Raw genomic sequence first — 20,000 nt, forward strand, 5'->3', positions numbered from 1 at the left:
CTCCACTGTCAACGTGGACAACCAAACCCTGCAACTCCCCTTAGAAGTAGCAAATGACTTTAACAATTATTTTGTTGGATGTTCCACCACCCTGATTGACAAACTAATAAATTACACGCATCCTGAAACTACAAATGGGGATCAGGTCCCACTAAATCAGCAAAGACCCAATATAGAGAAGTTCAATTTTAGACCTGTACCCATCAATGTCATTAAGAAACACCTTAATAATCTAAAAATGAAAAACCAGTCTGGACCTGATCAAATCCCAGCAATGCTGTTGAAGCTCAGTATGCCAGCATTTGCTAAACCTGTCACATCCCTAATTAACGAATCCTTGGTGTCTGGATACATACCCAAACTTTGGAAGACTGCAAGAGTAGTGCCTATCCATAAAAGTGGTGAGATAACCTTGGGTTCTAACTATCGCCCAATATCATTGCTCCCATTATTGTCAAAAATCTAACTATCTGACCCCTGATCAATCAGGTTTTTACCCAAATCACTCCACTACTACTGCCCTCCTAAAAGTTTGCAACCACGTCCAAACTGGCATGGAACAAGGAGACCTAACTGGAGCTATTTTCCTTGATTTTGCAAAGGCCTTTGACACAGTAGACTACGACATACTACTGCTCAACCTAAAAAAACTTAGGTATTGGTGATCGTCCGCTTACCTGGTTTTGATCATATGTATCGGATCGATCACACTATGTCTCCATTTCTGGCAGCGACTCCCTCCCTCTCCCAGTCACGTGTGCTGTTCCCGAAGGTTCCATTCTCGGCCTCCTACTATTCACATTATTTATAAATGATCTGCCTAATGTCTGCAAATCCTCAACTGTACACATGCACGCAGATGACACAATAATCTATACAAACAATTCCGATCGGCCACAGCTTAAAGCAGTGCCCAAGACTAGTTCACAGAGGTAGAAAGTGGATCTCAAAAAAACAAACTCTTCCTAAACACTGACAAAACTGTCACAATGATCTTTGGAATGGGACCTAAATTACACAAACTACAAAGTTCCCATCTATGCATCAAAACAAAATCAAATTGCACACTGACCGCAGTCCATTTTTTCAAATACTTGGGTATGTTGTTAGACCCCAATCTATCTTTTGGCCTCCACATAGAAAAACTTGCATCTAAACTTTATCCAAAACTAGGTGCCCTGTACAGAGACAAATCCTGCCTCAGCCCTACAGTAAAGGAAAAGATTGTACAGCAAATGCTGATGCCAATCATGGATTATGGGGATGTAGTATATGCACCTGCACCGCTAACTCATCTTAATTAACTTAATACATTGTATAACTCGTTCTGCCGCTTTGTGCTACAATGTAACTACAGGACCCACCATTGTGACATGCTAAAAGAACTAAACTGGCTGTCGCTGGAATCCAGACGCACCCTCCATCTTTTCAGCCTTGTGTTTAAGAGCTTTTCTGGGAAGCTCCCACCCTACCTGAGCAGAATGCTCTCCCCGGCTATTCCCACCTCCTATAACCTCCGATCCAGTACCAGCACAATATTTAGCTTGCCTCAATACAAAAAGAAAGCAGCTCGATCCTCCTTTTCCTACAGAGCACCACAATTATGGAACAACCTCCCGCACACTTTCAAACCTTCCCCAAGCCTAATATCCTTTAAAAGATCCCTCTCTACATATCTCAAAACAGAATTCACCTGTCATGGTTGATTATATATTTCCTACCTGTTCTATGTTAAATTTTGCATATATTGTGTATTATTATTGTTTTTGTATTTTATTGTACCCTATTGTATCAATGCAATGTTTTGAGGACCCAGGACATACTTGAAAATGAGAGAAATCTCAATGTATCCTTCCTGGTAAAATATTTTATAAAATATATATATACATAGAGATTGAGAGTCTCAGAATTACTGGAATAATATTTTAGCATTTGCAGTATGTAGATATCATACATCTGTAACTGTTGCACATAATCTAGTGATAGATACTCTTCCATGTCAACGAAGTTGGATAAAAAAGTATATAAATTATTTTCGTCAGTATTTCTAAACTAATTTTGGGGCACATTCCAGTAAACCAGAATTTGTTTTCATAGAGTTTTCAAATTCAAATATATTTCAAATAGTTTGAAAATGATAACCCACATTTCTCTCTTTTTCTAATGTGATAAATCCTCCTGTACCATGAATGAGGACAAATAGGCACCTGTATTCTGATCAGTCATAAAATAATGTAAATACATACTCTAATAGTAATAACTTTAGAACAGTATTTCAAGGAAATATAATTGAGCTTATCAGGGGTCAAGTCGAGTGGGAACGTACGGGAACAGAGTTCCTGCACTATTTTTGCAGGGGGAACTAAGTTCCCCTTGGACAGAGAACAGAACTGGTTTTGTTATCACTGCTGCTGCTGCTAGTCGGAGTAGCTGGAGCACAGTCTGATTAGAGGGATAGTGAGATCCTCTAGTAATGGGCAGTAGCACTTCCTGCAATACACTAATTGCGAGCCTGTCAGTGGTCCTGCTGTGTGATCACCCTGCAATGTGTGGAAAACATGGTGCTTACATTACTGTGTGACTTGTTTGGGGTAATTTAGTTCCCCTCAGCAGAAAGAGGACTATTGCACTTTAAGTGGGTGAGACTCTGTGACAGAGGGTGAGTCTCAGGCCCAAAGGCAGCAATTCAACCCTTCATTGGTTTTAATTTGCTTTCATTGACCAAAGTGTATAGATCATATACATATACATACAGTGTGTGTGTGTGTGTGTGTGTGTGTGTGTGTGTGTGTATAAAACAATATTTATTGTATGCAGGGAGGGAAGTCTTGGTGAGTTCCCACACTTTTTTTTTTTGTAGGACTTGACCTCTGGAGCGTACACTTGTTGGAGGTAAAAGACCATTTGTATAGTGTGACTCATTTATTTCATATATAATTTGCTTAAACTTTTCCATGGTGGAAGTGCAATAAATACACAAGTTTTATCCTAAATCTAAGCACTTTAAAAGAGAGACAGCAATTAATTTGTGAAACCCCACATGTACTTTTTATAAATTTTGCCGCCATTGTATTGACTATAGTAACATTGGACTAAAAATACATTTCTACTATCCACTTAGTTCTATAGTAGCATAAAAGTCTATTTGTATTTAGTGGTTGATTTATTGAAGTATGTATACATTATTATTATTATTATTTTATTTTGCTATATAGATCATGTAGAGAGATATTTTGGTTGGAAATAATTAATTCAACTTACACAATCCAAAAAGAGTAATTTAATTTAGTTTAAAAATATAAGGATTGATATATGGTTTATTTTCTCTAGTCCATTTCATATTTATACTGACTATGAAATTAATGTATTTTATTTTGTATTTATTTATTCTGTGTAGCTGGGCTGCCAAGATTGCTCAGTGCCAATACCTATTTATATAGTGATGCTGTTATACGCTTTGAGCAATACTCTTTTTTGTTTAATTTCATGGGAGTCATAAAACAATTTTCACTCGGCTCCCTCGATTAATTTACACTATCTCACCATGATAAGCAGCCCTTAGAAGTAAGTCAGTAAGCAGAAATAATGGCTGCAGCATTACTATTGATTATTTGAGTTCTTCAGCCTGTGCATACTTTTTCCCCAGTTCAGCTCTTATGAGGCATTGCATTAATTGCATGCCATCCTCTGCAAATGACCAGCATTTGCATCCTTCATTACAAGACTGTTAAATCTAAATTCATCAGGCCTGTTGTGTCTAGGGAAGCTGTGATCTAGTTAGCTTTGCACTGAGTAGCTATTGATTAATGTTCTAATCAATGAGGACAATCCGCTGCAGAGATTTGTTTTGATGACAGCGGCATACAGTGCATGTCAGCACAAGCCTGTCTGTAGCGATGTTTGACACTGCAGAATATTTTGGCTCCTACCTCAAAGGAAACAGTCACTGATGTTTTTCATTTGCACAGTATTGAAAAAACAAACGTGGATTAATTTCATTGCACTGCTTCTCTGCAACATTTACACGCTGATCGCTAACTACGTATTTCTCAGAAGCTCTGTTTATGAGTTCTCAGATGCCTCTGACATGTTTTCTGGGCTTTTTCAGTTTCTTCTACAGACTTTGCACTCAGGGACAGGTAACCATTCTGGTATCAGTTATGCTCTGGTTTTTGTAGAACTGACGTGGCCAGAACAATGCTATCATTTTTATCTAATTCTCTCTTTTATTATCTTTATTAGATATTTTACCTAATGTATTAGATTATTTGCTGCATGATTAAAGACGTTAATCTTTATCAGCCTTCATAATTATATCTGATAGTTAAATATATGTATTCATGCATGCGGAACATCATTTATTTAGAGCTGATTATTAAAGAAATAAAACTCATGAAGTTTGTCTGGGTTATTTTTAGCTGTTCTGTTTGGCAGAAGACAGTTGGAGTGCCCCGTCTCTCCTCAGTCATGCTGTGGTTAGTACATTTTTAGAACTTACCTTAAAGCAACTTGGGTTTATTTCAATGCTGTGATTGATGTTCAGTCGTAAGTGTTAGTTTTTCTAGTCTTATATTTTGGAAGAAGGCTACTGTGATTAGCAGGAGCCTGTAAATGTGTTTTCATTTTACTTGAGATTCATTTAAAACATTTTTCATATGGTGGGATATAAAAATCATATGACTCATTCATGTTAGCGACCTAGAATTTCTTGAAAGGTCATTGTTTAGCAAAAAAAATAATAATTATATATATATATATATCACATAAATAATTATAAACATATAAGTAACAATATATATATATATATATATATATATATATATATATATATATATATATATATATATATATATAAAACAGAGAACAATATTATACAAGCACAAAACAGAGTTTAGATAAATCTGAACACAACTCCTGATTTGTCTTTAAAAAAAAAAAAAAAAAATACTTGGTTATAATTTTTTTTTGGTCATTTTATCTTTAACTATAACTTATTTTTTCATTTGATCAGCCTTTATGCACACATTTTCTTGTTCAGCAATCTCCTATTTGTTGGTTGGTGAAAGAAAATAACCTTATTTCATTTGTTTGGGAATAGTTTTAAATCCTCTTAATGATGAAGTGACCACTCACTCCTAATGATATGCTTTTCTCACCAGCATTTAATCTGCCTTTTAACAGGGACATTTAAATTGCAATGCTATAGCTGTTCGTTAGGCTGTCACATGGTATCATGTTAATAAGTCAATTATTTAAATGTGTGTGTATATGTATGTACAGTATGTGTGTATGTAATATATTTAATATTATTTATTTATAATGTCAATCAATAGGTAATAGTTGTATTTAATATAAATGTTTATCAGTTTTACTAAGACCTAATATTATTTTTTTGCAAAAAAAAAAAAATGACACAAAGTGATTAAAACTTAAACTTTAGCAAGTATACAGATTATAGAGCCCCTGGGTGGCCAGTCTGTGGAATTTTGTTTTGTTATTAAGGAAGTGCACACGATTAATCAAATCATAGGCACATTTTTCCATCTTGAATATTTTGTAAAGCAGATAACTCAGTGTCTCTAGACTTGAGAGTAAGTTAAACCATTGGTGTCTTATACAAATCAGTGAAATTGCTAAAGCCTATTTGAAAAATGGATTGTTGTTTAAAAAAACAAACAAAAATAGATTTTTTTTTATCACTGGATACTGGTGGTTTACACCTTATTTCTTTCTACAAATCTCTTCCCTCACTTAAAAGCTGGAAATGTGTCATGTGGATGTACCACTGTGTATAAGTATTTTGCATTTACACAAAAGACAAAGATAATGTCAGGGTGAACCAAGGTAAAGAATCATAATCTGACAACAAATTTTACCATTGCCTTCCTGACTGCTGAAAATGTGGGCACAAATTCCTTAATCGTGTACACGTTTTGCTAAATCTTGTGCGCGTTTTGCTAAATTGTGCGCACGATTTGTTTAATGAAAAATTCCACAAAGTGGCCACTCCAGAGTTCTGTACAGATCATTATTGTGTGTTGAAAAATAAAGTTAATTTTACACTAATATGTTGGCGTTTCTGGATAAACTGCTTTAATTGTAAGCACCAAGCAAAAAACAAAACAAAAACAACAACCTGTATTTTAACTTCCTTGTCTATTAGACGCTAGTAGACTAAAACATTTATCCATGAAGTGTTCATATGAGTATGAAACCCATGAGTGTCAGACTGTAAATCAAATCAATGCAGAAATGTCTGAGCTTATGAGCTTGTTTTTTTCTTACTTGTTTCACTGTAGAAAATAGATGTAAAATGTCTTTAATTCCTGATTTGTAATCTGTGCAGTGTACTATCCTGTAAGCCTCGGCAGCAAATTTGTTGAGTACAGCTGAAATGTTCATCTTTACCACAGTCCTCCCATGCTTCTGTTACTTTAAAAAAAACAACTGGACCTACAATTCCACTTGCGTTCTGTTACATTTATTGTTTCTAGAGTTTATTTACAGAACAACTCCATATCTGATATCAGACACTATAGCTCTTCTGACTGCCTGCCTCTGACTTTTAAACCTTCAGTTTCCAAATACCAGTTTACAACGGCAGTTTTTCTTTTAATATTTTCCATTCATGTTTCTTAATCTGATTCTGCCGTATCTGCACATCATTTACCACACTAACTTGGCCTTAAAACCTTCTTCCCCATTCTTTTTTGCCCCCAATATTCTCCTTTAGATTGTAAGCTTTTTGCTTATAGTCCACTTTTAATAAAGTTCATCCTATACTGGTTATACACATAGAAAATGCTCTCTTCTTCACTTGTGCAAGTTTTTTAAATATTGTAATTGTCTGTTGTATGTAATGTGCCCCTGTATGATACTGTGTTAAAGGGATATTTTTTATATATAAATAGGTAATAATAATACTTATCATTATAATATTATATAATATCTGGAATTAGAGGAAAACTTTTACTGAAAGTTCAGAAAAAAGATGATTATATTACTTAATTTGTAAATCCAATTTAATCAGAATGAAAGCACTTGCTATCATCATATGCAAAGAGATAGGTGGTATATATTATATTGTCCCATGGAAATGGTTGTTCTAAGATTTAGATCTGATTGTGTTAGTGACATATAACACTGCATTTTTTATTTTATGATTTACTACTATTATTTATTTTATTATATTACTACTTATAATATTACTACTGTTAAGAAACTAGAGAGTACAGTTACAATAAACTGGTCTACCATGAAGTTCTTCACAACAGTTAGCATAATTTAATGTACAATTACAGGTTTTTTTAAAAAAATGTTAGAAAAACAAAAAAAAGGGCAAGGTGGCAGAGATCATTGATATGCATATGAAGACTATGGATTACATGTGACAATGTTTTTACGTAATCTATGAGGTTGAAACAATCAGAGAGGGTATTTACTGCAATCCCTTAAGACTGCAGAAGTCTGTTGGTTTTTACAAAATTCTAAATGTGGATTGTATATGGATTATCTTGTTCAAGAAATGTTTAAAGTATGATAACGTGTTCTGTATACTTCATCTAGGCAATCACTTCAGTCATCAGTGTTTGATAACATTCAATTCCCTCTGGGTTTGACATGTTCACTAGTATGGTTGAATAATAAACATTTTTACTTCCCATATCACCTTTGTTAGATAACCAACAAGTTAAACCTAAATTTGAATTAGGTTATGTAATGAATTACTATTCTCACCTCTTTATATGCATATCTAAAATTAAGGCACTTTGTGGCACAGTCTCAACATACAGTCAATTATATTAGGAGACCCACATCCTTTGAACAATTACCCCTATCTGCTACCAAATTAAATATACTTTGTTGTTCATTTATAAAGAAAATCTGAGTTCTTGCACCTTACTGCTCCCTCGTTTGCTGCTCGATGGAGCAATGACCTATGAACACAAATTTATTTTCTTCTATTATCAAATATACCAAGAGTTTGGTCACAAATTATGATAGAGATAAATTACAAACTGTTGATGGGCTGGTATCTTGCTTATTGAAGTTGTAATGGTTTATGCCAGAGGGTATGTGAGGAGATTTCATCATGGCTGGTCCTCTTGAAACTGTTTTTACTCAATCTCCCGGTCTCTGTTCCAAAATTAGCAATACGGTGCCTAGCCACTTTATTATTCAATGGGGCCAAATTGTTGATCTCGATTATATTGAAAACTGCTGAAAATTCCATCTATATCACAATGGTGGGGAAAATGACAGTCACTTCTTCTGGCACAAGTGTTGGACTCAAATATGGGTTATATAATTTGATATGTGATTTATGTGATCAAGGCAATTCATTTTTTTTATAATGATTTCTCTGCAATCAAGTAACCTTTTTTCAGGTTCATTGTTAATGTTCTCACATGTCTGTATGAGCATTGTATGTTCTCCCCCTTAGATGCTTTCATGTATTATTATGTTGTATTTTCCTCTTGTTTCAAATAAAAGACTGCAGAAGTCTAAGTGACTGTTGCATTATTCTGCCAGAAAATGACCCTCTGATTTTAAACAGACTACTGGAGGTGATATAGTATAGAAACGCACATTTATAATAAGGTGATGCATATAACGTAAATAAAATAATTATTTATAAATGCAAAGCTTAGCTATAAACTGTCATACAATGTACTTTTAGTTTGAACATGAATTGAAACAAGTATTTCTGTAAGAAATTTACTGTATCCAGTTGTGGAAATTACTAGGTAACATACATTTTAACATGGATCAAAATAATTTCTTAGCATTTCAAATAGAAAAATGAAACAATTTTGAGAATAAAAATGAGATAATCAAAATGTCCCTGCTTCTGTTGCGCAAAATATATATGACTGTGTTTATGTCAGCTATGGCTAATTAAAGACTGTTTAGCGAACCTACTAGATTTTATGCAGAGATTTCTAGATTTAGCTCTTCCTTTAGATCAGGGTTTCTCAACTCTTCATCTATAATGTTCTTTTTATTTGTATGGGACAATACTTATTTGTTTTGTATATGCCCGTGTGACACAAAGTAGTGTAATATACACAGATAAGATAACATTTCACTGTAGGTGTCAATAAAGCCCTTCAAAATTCATATTGTGTTCAAAGAAATATGTTTTTAATAAGGAGAATATCATACATTTTATGTTCAGTAATAGTTGAATGCTGAATAATTATAACATTGTTATCAACTGTGTTCTTCATCTTCTATTTTACACAAACCTGTTCAGCCTTAGCCCAGTTTGTCTATGGCATCCCAGAATGCCCCCACACTTTAAGAAGTCTCCCTAAATTGTATAAAGATTCTGTTGCCACTCAAGATAATTGTTTAGAAGATTTAGACATATTGGAACAGATTACAAGGGGTGTGCTATTGTTAGCACAGGCGCAATATTGCGCACATATTACAAGTTGAAAGTAAATGCGTTCACTCAAGCTCAAACAAAATATGCATGCGTAAAGGGTTAGACTCGCGTAAAGGTTAAGAGCTATATATAAAAACAAGTACCAAACACAACAAAAAAATTAAAATAAAGTGTTAAACTCATATATACATTATATATTTATATTAATAAAAATATTTTATAAGGTTAATAGGTATATATTATATAGTAAGATGTTTGAATGGAAAGGGCTATAATGTGTGTGTGTGTGTGTGTATATATGTGTGTATATATATATATATGTGAGTGTGTGTGTGTATGGGTGTATATATATGGCTATATTTATGTATATACGTGTGTATATATGCATATACATACTTTTATATATATATATATATATATATATATATATATATACACATATAAACACATGTATATACTTATATACACACACACACACATATATATATATATATATATATATATATATATATAAATACACACACTTTGGGGCCCTTTCCACTTAAATACCTTAAAATAAGAAAACTAATTTGTGCATGGGTGTATATATATATATATATATATATATATATATGTCTATATTTATGTATATACATATATACATATATATATATATATATATATATATATATACACACTCACATAAAAACACATATATACAGGTATATACATATACACACACACACACACATATATATATATATATATATATATATATATATATATATATATATATGTATGCACACACCTTGGAGCCCTTTCCACTTAAATACCATAAAATAAGATAAATAATATTTATTCCAATTTGATATTTAATATTGTGTTTTTCTGTGTATTTACTGTAAATATTTTACATTCCAATGTTCTTTACATTGTAGAAAATGTAATTTGTATTTTTAAATCTAAATTTCCATATACATTTGTATATGTATATATATATAGTCATAAGGATATATATATTATATATATATTAAAATTATATATATATATACAGGTAGCCCTCAGTTTACGCCGGGGTTAGGTTCCAGAAGGAATGGTTGTAAATCAAAACCGTTGCAAATTGAAACCCAGTTTATAATGTAATTCAATGGGAAGTGAGGGAGTTAGGTTCCAGGCCCCTCTCAAAATTGTCATAAGCAACACCTAATACATTATTTTTAAAGCTTTGAAATGAAGACTTTAAATGCTAAACAGCATTATAAACCTAATCAAATAATCACACAACACAGACTTCACTTGCATTTTTCTGCAAACAGTTCTTTCTATGCATTCCAATCTGGACAAATTTATAGACAGGAAGATCTTGTTCCTTTGAAATCTGCTTGATAGCTCAGGTCTGGTTCAACTGATTAATTTCCGCTTGCTTGGATTTGCTGCAACACAAGCGGACAGCTCCACCTACTGGCTATTTTAATCAATGCACTGCTTCTCAATGCTTTTCACTAGCAGTCACATGACTGGAAAAAAAGGTTGTTATTCTGAAACGGTGTAAATTGAACCGTTGTAAACCAAGGGCCACCTGTATATATATTTATTTATATATGTATATATATATAAAGATATATTTAAAAATAAAAATAACTTTTTTGTTCTATGTGAAGAACATTGGAATGTAAAATATTCATAACTACCTTCGGGCTTAGCGCTGTAGATCTAACACAGTGTCGGGATACCACACAAGCTATAAGTGTTAGTTTTTTTGTTTGTTTTTTTAAAAGTGCGCTCCTTTGAAGCCTATGGGGTGAATGCATTAACGAAGTTGCAATATCCGAATTCCTGAAGTTAGCGCACATCAGGTTTTGCTTTCACACAAACAATTTACTTTCAACTTGTAACACACACACACTAACCTGCGCATGGTAAAAATTTACTTCCAGTGTTGTTTGCGAAAGTGCTAAATAGCGCACCCTTTGTAATGTGGCCCATACTGTCAAAAATGTTTACCACCCCAGCCCTAAGATTTTCAGAAGCTGCTTTTAACCAGAGGGAACTTTTTCTAGACATCAGAAAGCTAGTATTAAATGCAAACATAAACACTTTTATTGGTAATACAGGTATACCCCGCTCATACAGCGGGTATATAAAAGTAAATTAGAGCACCTTAGTGTTACTTTGTGGAGACAGCTGATCAGAAATCAAAACTAATTAGTGATATTTAAATTTTCATTGGACAATAATACCAAAATCTTATTTTTTTCTATTTTCTTTTAGGTGATCTGGATTATTACTGGTTAGATCCTGCAACATGGCATAGTAGAGAAACATCACCCCTTGGTTCGGTAAGAAAGGAAGGCATTGCTCTTTCAGAAATAGTAAAAAAATTGCATGAAGTTATTAGATTAAAATACAGATAATGTATAGATGAAGAATAATAAAATAAGTGACCACAAAATATTTTCTATAAGGTAGCAATTGCAAGTTTCCTTTTAAAGATCGATGAAGACTCTAAGGTTGAATAAACTGCGTATGTTAAATACCTCCAATATTTTTCAGCTTATTGCTAGACATTTTTATGTTCTTTATAGATTTTTTTATTAGTGCCTATATGAAGAGATGACAAAGTGAACATAGAAACCTCTTTCTGCAGTGATAAGTTAAAGATAAATGCAAGTGACATGATCAAACAACATATTTCGGATAGTTTGAGTCATCGTCGGTAAAATGAGGTCAAGCGGTCTAAGACCAGACTAGTGAAAGGTCGTTTGGTAGTCAAAGAAAACCTTAGCAGTTTAAAATGATAAAATCCTTTCTCATAATTATCTGATCTCTTTCTAAGTTCAGGCAGGCGGAGCAGGGTACAGCCAAAATCTAGCAATGTAGCTTTTTGCTTTACGTATATATGTGCTGCCAAGTTTTTGGAAGAGAGTAAAAGCTTTATAGAACCACATTGGTTCCTGAAGCAGATAAACCAGAATTGTGAAAGCTTTTCCCTTGACCAATACGTCTGAGTCTGGTCTCTTATTCCCCACATCTCTTGGCACTCTCAGATACTTATGAATTAAATGTGAAATTAGCTTAGGCTTCCTACCTGATTGTAGACTCAACATGCTTGATTTTGGAAGAACGTATATATATATATATACATATACTATTATTATAACACATTGTGGAATGTGTTGTGTGTTATGTGTCACACTTGAATAGCTTATATATGTGCAAATTAGCTACCATCATTATCTCTAAGACATTAATATCCAAATTCAGTTTCAGAAGCCCTTTTAAAAATACAAGCTTGAACAGCACCTTGATGGTAAGGAAAGGTCTTCAACTCTTAGGCCACCCCATTAGTACAAATTTATTAAAGTTTTTAAAGAGACACGAGTATCCTCTATTTATATGATAGCTAAATAGAATGTGGGTAGGGTAGGGACTATGATAGTAAAATAGTGTAAATGGTGTAGAATGGTTGAGAAAACGATCATTGCAATTATAACATGTTTGCACGTTCAAAATAATGTTAAAGCTCTCCATCAATCTAATGTCTAAAATATGAATAAACAAGCTAGACCTTAATATATTTTATAAACCAATTACTTTGTACTTTTACCTATTAATGCAATTTAGTAAATTGTTTAAAGAAAAAATGGTATTCTGTGTACTTGCAGTACAAATAAATACTGCTTCCTCCTGTGTTGGTTTCTGGGTAACAGGATGTGTTTCTAAACATAAATTCTTCCTTATTCCTGATTCAGGTGTGAGAAAGAAAAAGTTAAATGTTGTATTCCTGGGTTTTCTTTATTTAAACTAAAATCTTTTCACAAGAGAAACTCTGTGTGCAGATATCATTCAGCATCTGTTCCTACTTCCATCTGCAGCAGCCATTCAGCATCATCAGAGAGTCTACACTTTGCTATTATGTGGTCTTGTGGGTTTTCATCATAATCTTCTGGGATTTTACTGTTATCTGTAGAGATTTCAAATTAAACTTTCTGAACTGAGGAGGGAAAAAAATAATTGGAAATTATGTTCAAATCAGCCAATAGGATTTCAGTAGCTCTCATTCTATTGGCTGTTTTGAACAGCCAATAGGATTTCAGAAGCTCTTATCCTATTGGCTGATTTGAATTTGAAGAATAAAATAAGCCAATAGGAATGCAGGGTACGCCATTTTGAAACGGCTACCTTGCATTCAACTACAGTGTACGGCAGTGACCATATGAAGAGGACGCTCCGCGCAGGTTGGGATCGGCTTCCAGGATGGCTCCGCTCCGTGCCGCCGGGATGAAGATAGAAGACGCCCCTGGGATAGATGAAGATATCGCCACCTGGATGAAGACTTCTCGCCACCTGGATGGAGATGGATGTCCAGACTTCAGGAACGGTGAGTGAATTTTATGGGGTTAGTGTTAGGTTTTTTTTTTTTTTTTTTTAGATTAGGGCTTTGGGCTTTTGGAAAAGAGCTGAATGTAATTTGTAATTTTAGATTTTTTATTTTTTTTCGTAGTGTTAGTTTTTTTTTAAATTTGTTATTTATTAGAATAGTAATTTTAGATTAATTTATAGTTTAATGTTAGGTTTATTTTTATTTCACAAGTAATTTTTTATTTATTTTCTAAGAGTTATATTGTACTTTTAATTTTAAGTTAGGGGGTGTTAAGTTTAGGGGTTAATAGTTTAATTTAGTGTTTTGCGATGTGGGGGGCTGGTGGTTTAGGGGTTAATAGCTTTATTTAGTAGTGGTGATGTGGGGGGCTGGCGGTTTAGGGGTTAATAGCTTTATTTAGTAGCAGCGATGTAGGGGGCTGGAGGTTTAGGGGTTAATAGCTTTATTTAGTAGCAGCGATGTGGGAGGCCAGAGGTTTAGGGGTTAATACCTTTATTATAGTGTCTGCAATGTCGGGGAGCTGCAGATTAGGGGTTAATAGCTTTATTATTATACTGTTTGCAATACGGGAGGGTGGCAGTTTAGGGGTTAATAGGTAGTTTATAGGTGTTAATATACTTTGTAACAGTTTAGTTAGGAGTTTTGTGAAACATTTTTGTTTTGCAAAATCCATAACTACTGCTCTCAGATGGCGGTATGGATTGTGTCGGTATAGGCTGTAACGCAAGCTTTTTAGCAGGACCGTACAACCTGTAATACCGGCGCTATGGAAATCCCCCACAAAAAATTCATTTTTTTGAGTGCAGAATGGACGTTGCGTTACAAGCTAAAATGCTTGCGGTATAGCTATACCAACACGATTCGTAATTTGCGTAATATTAGAGACAAAATAACAACAACAAAATCGAAATTGAAATCCTTATTCTGGATTTATCATATGGTGCTGTGACTGATATATACTAATCTGTGATTAGAGCAAATGTCAATAAATCATGTTTTTAGCAAATGTATCCTTAATACTGCTCACCTTCAGGTTTTTGTATCGTACCTGTAGTGGTTGTCAGTATTCCTTTGGTTGCGTGTCTCCAATCGGTAAACACTGAGAATAAGTAGTTATCCTGCCACTTGTGATCAGCTCCCCAACGGCTAACCCCTCAGGCTTTAGTTACTTCTAGGGTTCCGTTCCACTTCTCACATTTGTGTCAGCTTTTTCTGTTGTCTCTTACACTGTTTTTGTGCTGGTATTTGTATCTGGCAGACGATTTAGACAATCACAGAGGTCAGACGTGTCTTGAAGTTGGCCACCAGATTTGCACACATCTCAGGAGGGATTTTGTCCCACTCCTCTTTGCAGATCCTCTCCAAGTCATTAAGGTTTCGAGGCTGACGTTTGGCAACTCGAACCTTCAGCTCCATACACAGATTTTCTATAGGATTAAGGTCTGGGGACTGGCTAGGCGACTCTAGGACCTTAATGTGCTTCTTCTTGAGCCACTCTTTTGTGGCCTTGGCCGTGTGTTTTGGGTCATTGTCATGCTGGAATACCCATCCACAACCCATTTTCAATGCTCTGGCTGAGGAAAGGAACTTCTCACCCAAGATTTGACATTACATTGCCCCGTCCATCATCCCTTTTATGCAGTGAAGTTGTCCTATCCCCTTAGCACAAAAACACCCCCAAAGCATTTTCCTCCTCCATGTTTGATGGTGGGGATGGTTTTCTTGGGGTCATAGGCAGCATTCCTCCTCCTCCAAACACGGCGAGTTGAGTTGATGCCAGAAACTCGATTTTAGTCTCATCTGACCACAACACTTTCACCCAGTTCTCCTCTACATCATTCAGATGTTCATTGGCAACCTTCAGACAGGCCTGTACATGTGCTTTCTTGAGCAGGGGGGACTTTGTGGGCGCTGCAGGATTTCAGTCCTTCACGGCATAGTGTGTTACCAATTGTTTTCTTGGTGACTAGGATCCCAGCTGCCTTGAGATCATTGACAAGATCCTCCCATGTAGTTCTGTTCTAATCCTCACCGTTCTTATGATAATTGAAACTCCACGAGGTGAGATCTTGCATGGAGCCCCAGACCGAGGGAGATTGACAGTTATTTTGTGTTGCTTCCATTTGTGAATAATATATATATATATATATATATATATATATTTCTTTCATGTAATTAGCAAGAGTCCATGAGCTAGTGACGTATGGGATATACATTCTTACCAGGAGGGGCAAAGTTTCCCAAACCTCAAAATGCCTATAAATACACCCCTCACCACACCCACAAATCAGTTTTACAAACTTTGCCTCCTATGGAGGTGGTGAAGTAAGTTTGTGCTAGATTCTACGTTGATATGCGCTCCGCAGCAGGTTGGAGCCCGGTTTTCATCTCAGCGTGCAGTGAATGTCAGAGGGATGTGAGGAGAGTATTGCCTATTTGAATTCAATGATCTCTTCTACGGGGTCTATTTCATAGGTTCTCTGTTATCGGTCGTCGAGATTCATCTCTTACCTCCCTTTTCAGATCGACGATATACTCTTATTTATATACCATTACCTCTGCTGATTTTCGTTTCAGTACTGGTTTGGCTTTCTACAACATGTAGATGAGTGTCCTGGGGTAAGTAAGTCTTAATTTCTGTGACACTCTAAGCTATGGTTGGGCACTTTTTTATAAAGTTCTAAATATATGTATTCAAACATTTATTTGCCTTGATTCAGGATGTTCAACGTTCCTTATTCAGACAGTCAGTTCATATTTGGGATAATGCATATGAATAAATCAATTTTTTTCTTACCTTAAGATTTGACTTTTTCCCTGTGGGCTGTTAGGCTCGCAGGGGCTGAAAATGCTTCATTTTATTGCGTCATTCTTGGCGCGGACTTTTTTGGCGCAAAAGTCTGTTATTCCTCCTTCTAGTAAACGTAAAAAGTCTTTTAAAACTTCTCATTTTTCAGAGGAATTTTTAAATGAACATTATCATTCTGATTCTGATAATGGTTCTTCTGGTTCAGAGGATTCTGTCTCAGAGGTTGATGCTGATAAATCTTCATATTTATTTAAAATGGAATTTATTCGTTCTTTACTTAAAGAAGTCCTAATTGCATTAGAAATTGAGGATTCTGGTCCTCTTGATACTAAATCTAAACGTTTAGTTAAGGTTTTTAAATCTCCTGTAGTTATTCCAGAAGTTTTTCCTGTCCCTGGTGCTATTTCTGAAGTAATTTCCAGGGGACAAAATCCCTAAGGTTGATGGGGCTGTCTCTACTCTTGCTAAGCGTACTACTATTCCTACGGCAGATGGTACTTCCTTTAAGGATCCTTTAGATAGGAAAATTGAATCCTTTCTAAGAAAAGCTTACTTGTGTTCAGGTAATATTCTTAGACCTGCTATATCTTTAGCGGATGTTGCTGCAGCTTCATCTTTTTGGTTAGAAGCTTTAGCGCAACAAGTATCAGATCATAATTCTCATAGCATTATTATTCTTCTTCAACATGCTAATAATTTTATTTGTGATGCCATCTTTGATATCATTAGAGTTGATGTCAGGTATATGTCTCTAGCTATTTTAGCTAGAAGAGCTTTATGGCTTAAAACTTGGAATGCTGATATGTCTTCTAAGTCTACTCTGCTTTCCCTTTCTTTCCAGGGTAATAAATTGTTTGGTTCTCAGTTGGATTCTATTATCTCAACTGTTACTGGAGGGAAAGGAACTTTTTTACCACAGGATAAAAAATCTAAAGGTAAATTTAGGTCTAATAATCGTTTTCGTTCCTTTCGTCGCAACAAGGAACAAAAACCTGATCCTTCATCCTCAGGAGCGGTATCAGTTTGGAAACCATCTCCAGTCTGGAATAAATCCAAGCCTTTTAGAAAATCAAAGCCAGCTCCTAAGTCCACATGAAGGTGCGGCCCTCATTCCAGCTCAGCTGATAGGGGGCAGATTAAGTTTTTTCAAAGAAATTTGGATCAATTCCGTTCACAATCTTTGGATTCAGAACATTGTTTCAGAAGGGTACAGAATTGGCTTCAAGATAAGGCCTCCTGCAAAGAGATTTTTTCTTTCCCGTGTCCCAGTAAACCCAGCGAAGGCTCAAGCATTTCTGAAATGTGTTTCAGATCTAGAGTTGGCTGGAGTAATTATGCCAGTTCCAGTTCTGGAACAGGGACTGGGGTTTTATTCAAATCTCTTCATTGTACCAAAGAAGGAGAATTTCTTCAGACCAGTTCTGGATCTAAAAATATTGAATCGTTATGTAAGGATACCAACATTCAAAATGGTAACTGTAAGGACTATCCTGCCTTTTGTTCAGCAAGGGCATTATATGTCTACAATAGATTTACAGGATGCATATCTGCATATTCCGATTCATCCAGATCACTATCAGTTTCTGAGATTCTCTTTCCTAGACAAGCATTACCAGTTTGTGGCTCTGCCGTTTGGCCTAGCTACAGCTCCAAGCATTTTTACAAAGGTTCTCGGTGCCCTTCTGTCTGTAATCAGAGAACAGGGTATTGTGGTATTTCCTTATTTGGAAGATATCTTGGTACTTGCTCAGTCTTCACATTTAGCAGAATCTCATACGAATCGACTTGTGTTGTTTCTTCAACATCATGGTTGGAGGATCAATTTACCAAAAAGTTCATTGATTCCTCAGACACAGGTAACCTTTTTAGGTTTCCAGATAGATTCAGTGTCCATGACTCTATCTTTGACAGACAAGAGACGTATTATATAATATTGATATCAGCTTGTCGAAACCTTCAGTCACAATCATTCCCTTCGGTAGCCTTATGCATGGAAATTCTAGGTCTTATGACTGCTGCATCGGACGCGATCCCCTTTGCTCGTTTTAACATGCGGCCTCTTCAGCTCTGTATGCTGAACCAGTGGTGCAGGGATTACACAAAGATATCTCAATTAATATCTTTAAAACCGATTGTACGACACTCTCTGACGTGGTGGACAGATCACCATCGTTTAGTTCAGGGGGCTTCTTTTGTTCTTCCGACCTGGACTGTAATTTCAACAGATGCAAGTCTTACAGGTTGGGGAGCTGTGTGGGGGTCTCTGACAGCACAAGGGGTTTGGGAATCTCAGGAGGTGAGATTACCGATCAATATTTTGGAACTCCGTACAATTTTCAGAGCTCTTCAGTCTTGGCCTCTTCTAAAGAGAGAATCGTTCATTTGTTTTCAGACAGACAATGTCACAACTGTGGCATACATCAATCATCAAGGAGGGACTCACAGTCCTCTGGCTATGAAAGAAGTATCTCGAATTCTGGTATGGGCGGAATCCAGCTCCTGTCTAGTTTCTGCGGTTCATATCCCAGGTATAGACAATTGGGAAGCGGATTATCTCAGTCGCCAAACGTTACATCCGGGGCGAATGGTCTCTTCACATAGAGGTATTTCTTCAGATTGTTCAAATGTGGGGACTTCCAGAAATAGATTTGATGGCCTCTCATCTAAACAAGAAACTTCCCAGGTATCTGTCCAGATCCAGGGATCCTCAAGCGGTAGCAGTGGATGCATTGTCACTCCTTGGAAGTATCATCCTGCCTATATCTTTCCGCCTCTAGTTCTTCTTCCAAGAGTAATCTCCAAGATTCTGAAGGAATGCTCGTTTATTCTGCTGGTAGCTCCAGCATGGCCTCACAGGTTTTGGTATGCGGATCTTGTCCGGATGGCCTCTTGCCAACCGTGGACTCTTCCGTTAAGGCCAGACCTTCTGTCGCAAGGTCCTTTTTTCCATCAGGATCTCAAATCCTTAAATTTAAAAGTATGGAGATTGAACGCTTGATTCTTAGTCAAAGAGGTTTCTCTGACTCTGTGATTAATACTATGTCACATGCTCGTAAATCTTTATCTAGGGAGATATATTATAGAGTCTGGAAGATTTATATTTCTTGGTGTCTTTCTCATCATTTTTCCTGGCATTCTTTTAGAATTCCGAGAATTTTACAGTTTCTTCAGGATGGTTTGGATAAAGGTTTGTCTGCAAGTTCCTTGAAAGGACAAATCTCTGCTCTTTCTGTTCTTTTTCACAGAAAGATTGCTAATCTTCCTGATATTCATTGTTTTGTACAAGCTTTGGTTCGTATTAAACCTGTCATTAAGTCAATTTCTCCTCCTTGGAGTTTGAATTTGGTTCTGAGGGCTCTTCAAGCTCCTCCGTTTGAACCTATGCATTCATTGGACATTAATTTACTTTCTTGGAAAGTTTTGTTCCTTTTGGCTAT

General features: G+C 35.5%; 1 protein-coding gene across 2 annotated transcripts in view; it reads left to right on the plus strand.

The window, feature by feature from the left end:
• Positions 1 to 20,000, plus strand: part of RIMS1 (regulating synaptic membrane exocytosis 1) — an 831,266-nt gene that overhangs the window by 415,078 nt on the left and 396,188 nt on the right. The window contains exons 6-7 of one of the 2 annotated variants that reach the window (XM_053710432.1): positions 4,419 to 4,475; positions 11,642 to 11,709. In XM_053710432.1, coding sequence (XP_053566407.1) covers positions 4,419 to 4,475; positions 11,642 to 11,709 — 125 coding nt within the window. The remainder of the gene's footprint in view (positions 1 to 4,418; positions 4,476 to 11,641; positions 11,710 to 20,000) is intronic. The other variant, XM_053710433.1, reaches the window with a different exon arrangement.

Source organism: Bombina bombina, chromosome 4, assembly GCF_027579735.1.
Source record: "Bombina bombina isolate aBomBom1 chromosome 4, aBomBom1.pri, whole genome shotgun sequence".
Lineage (NCBI taxonomy): Eukaryota > Metazoa > Chordata > Amphibia > Anura > Bombinatoridae > Bombina > Bombina bombina.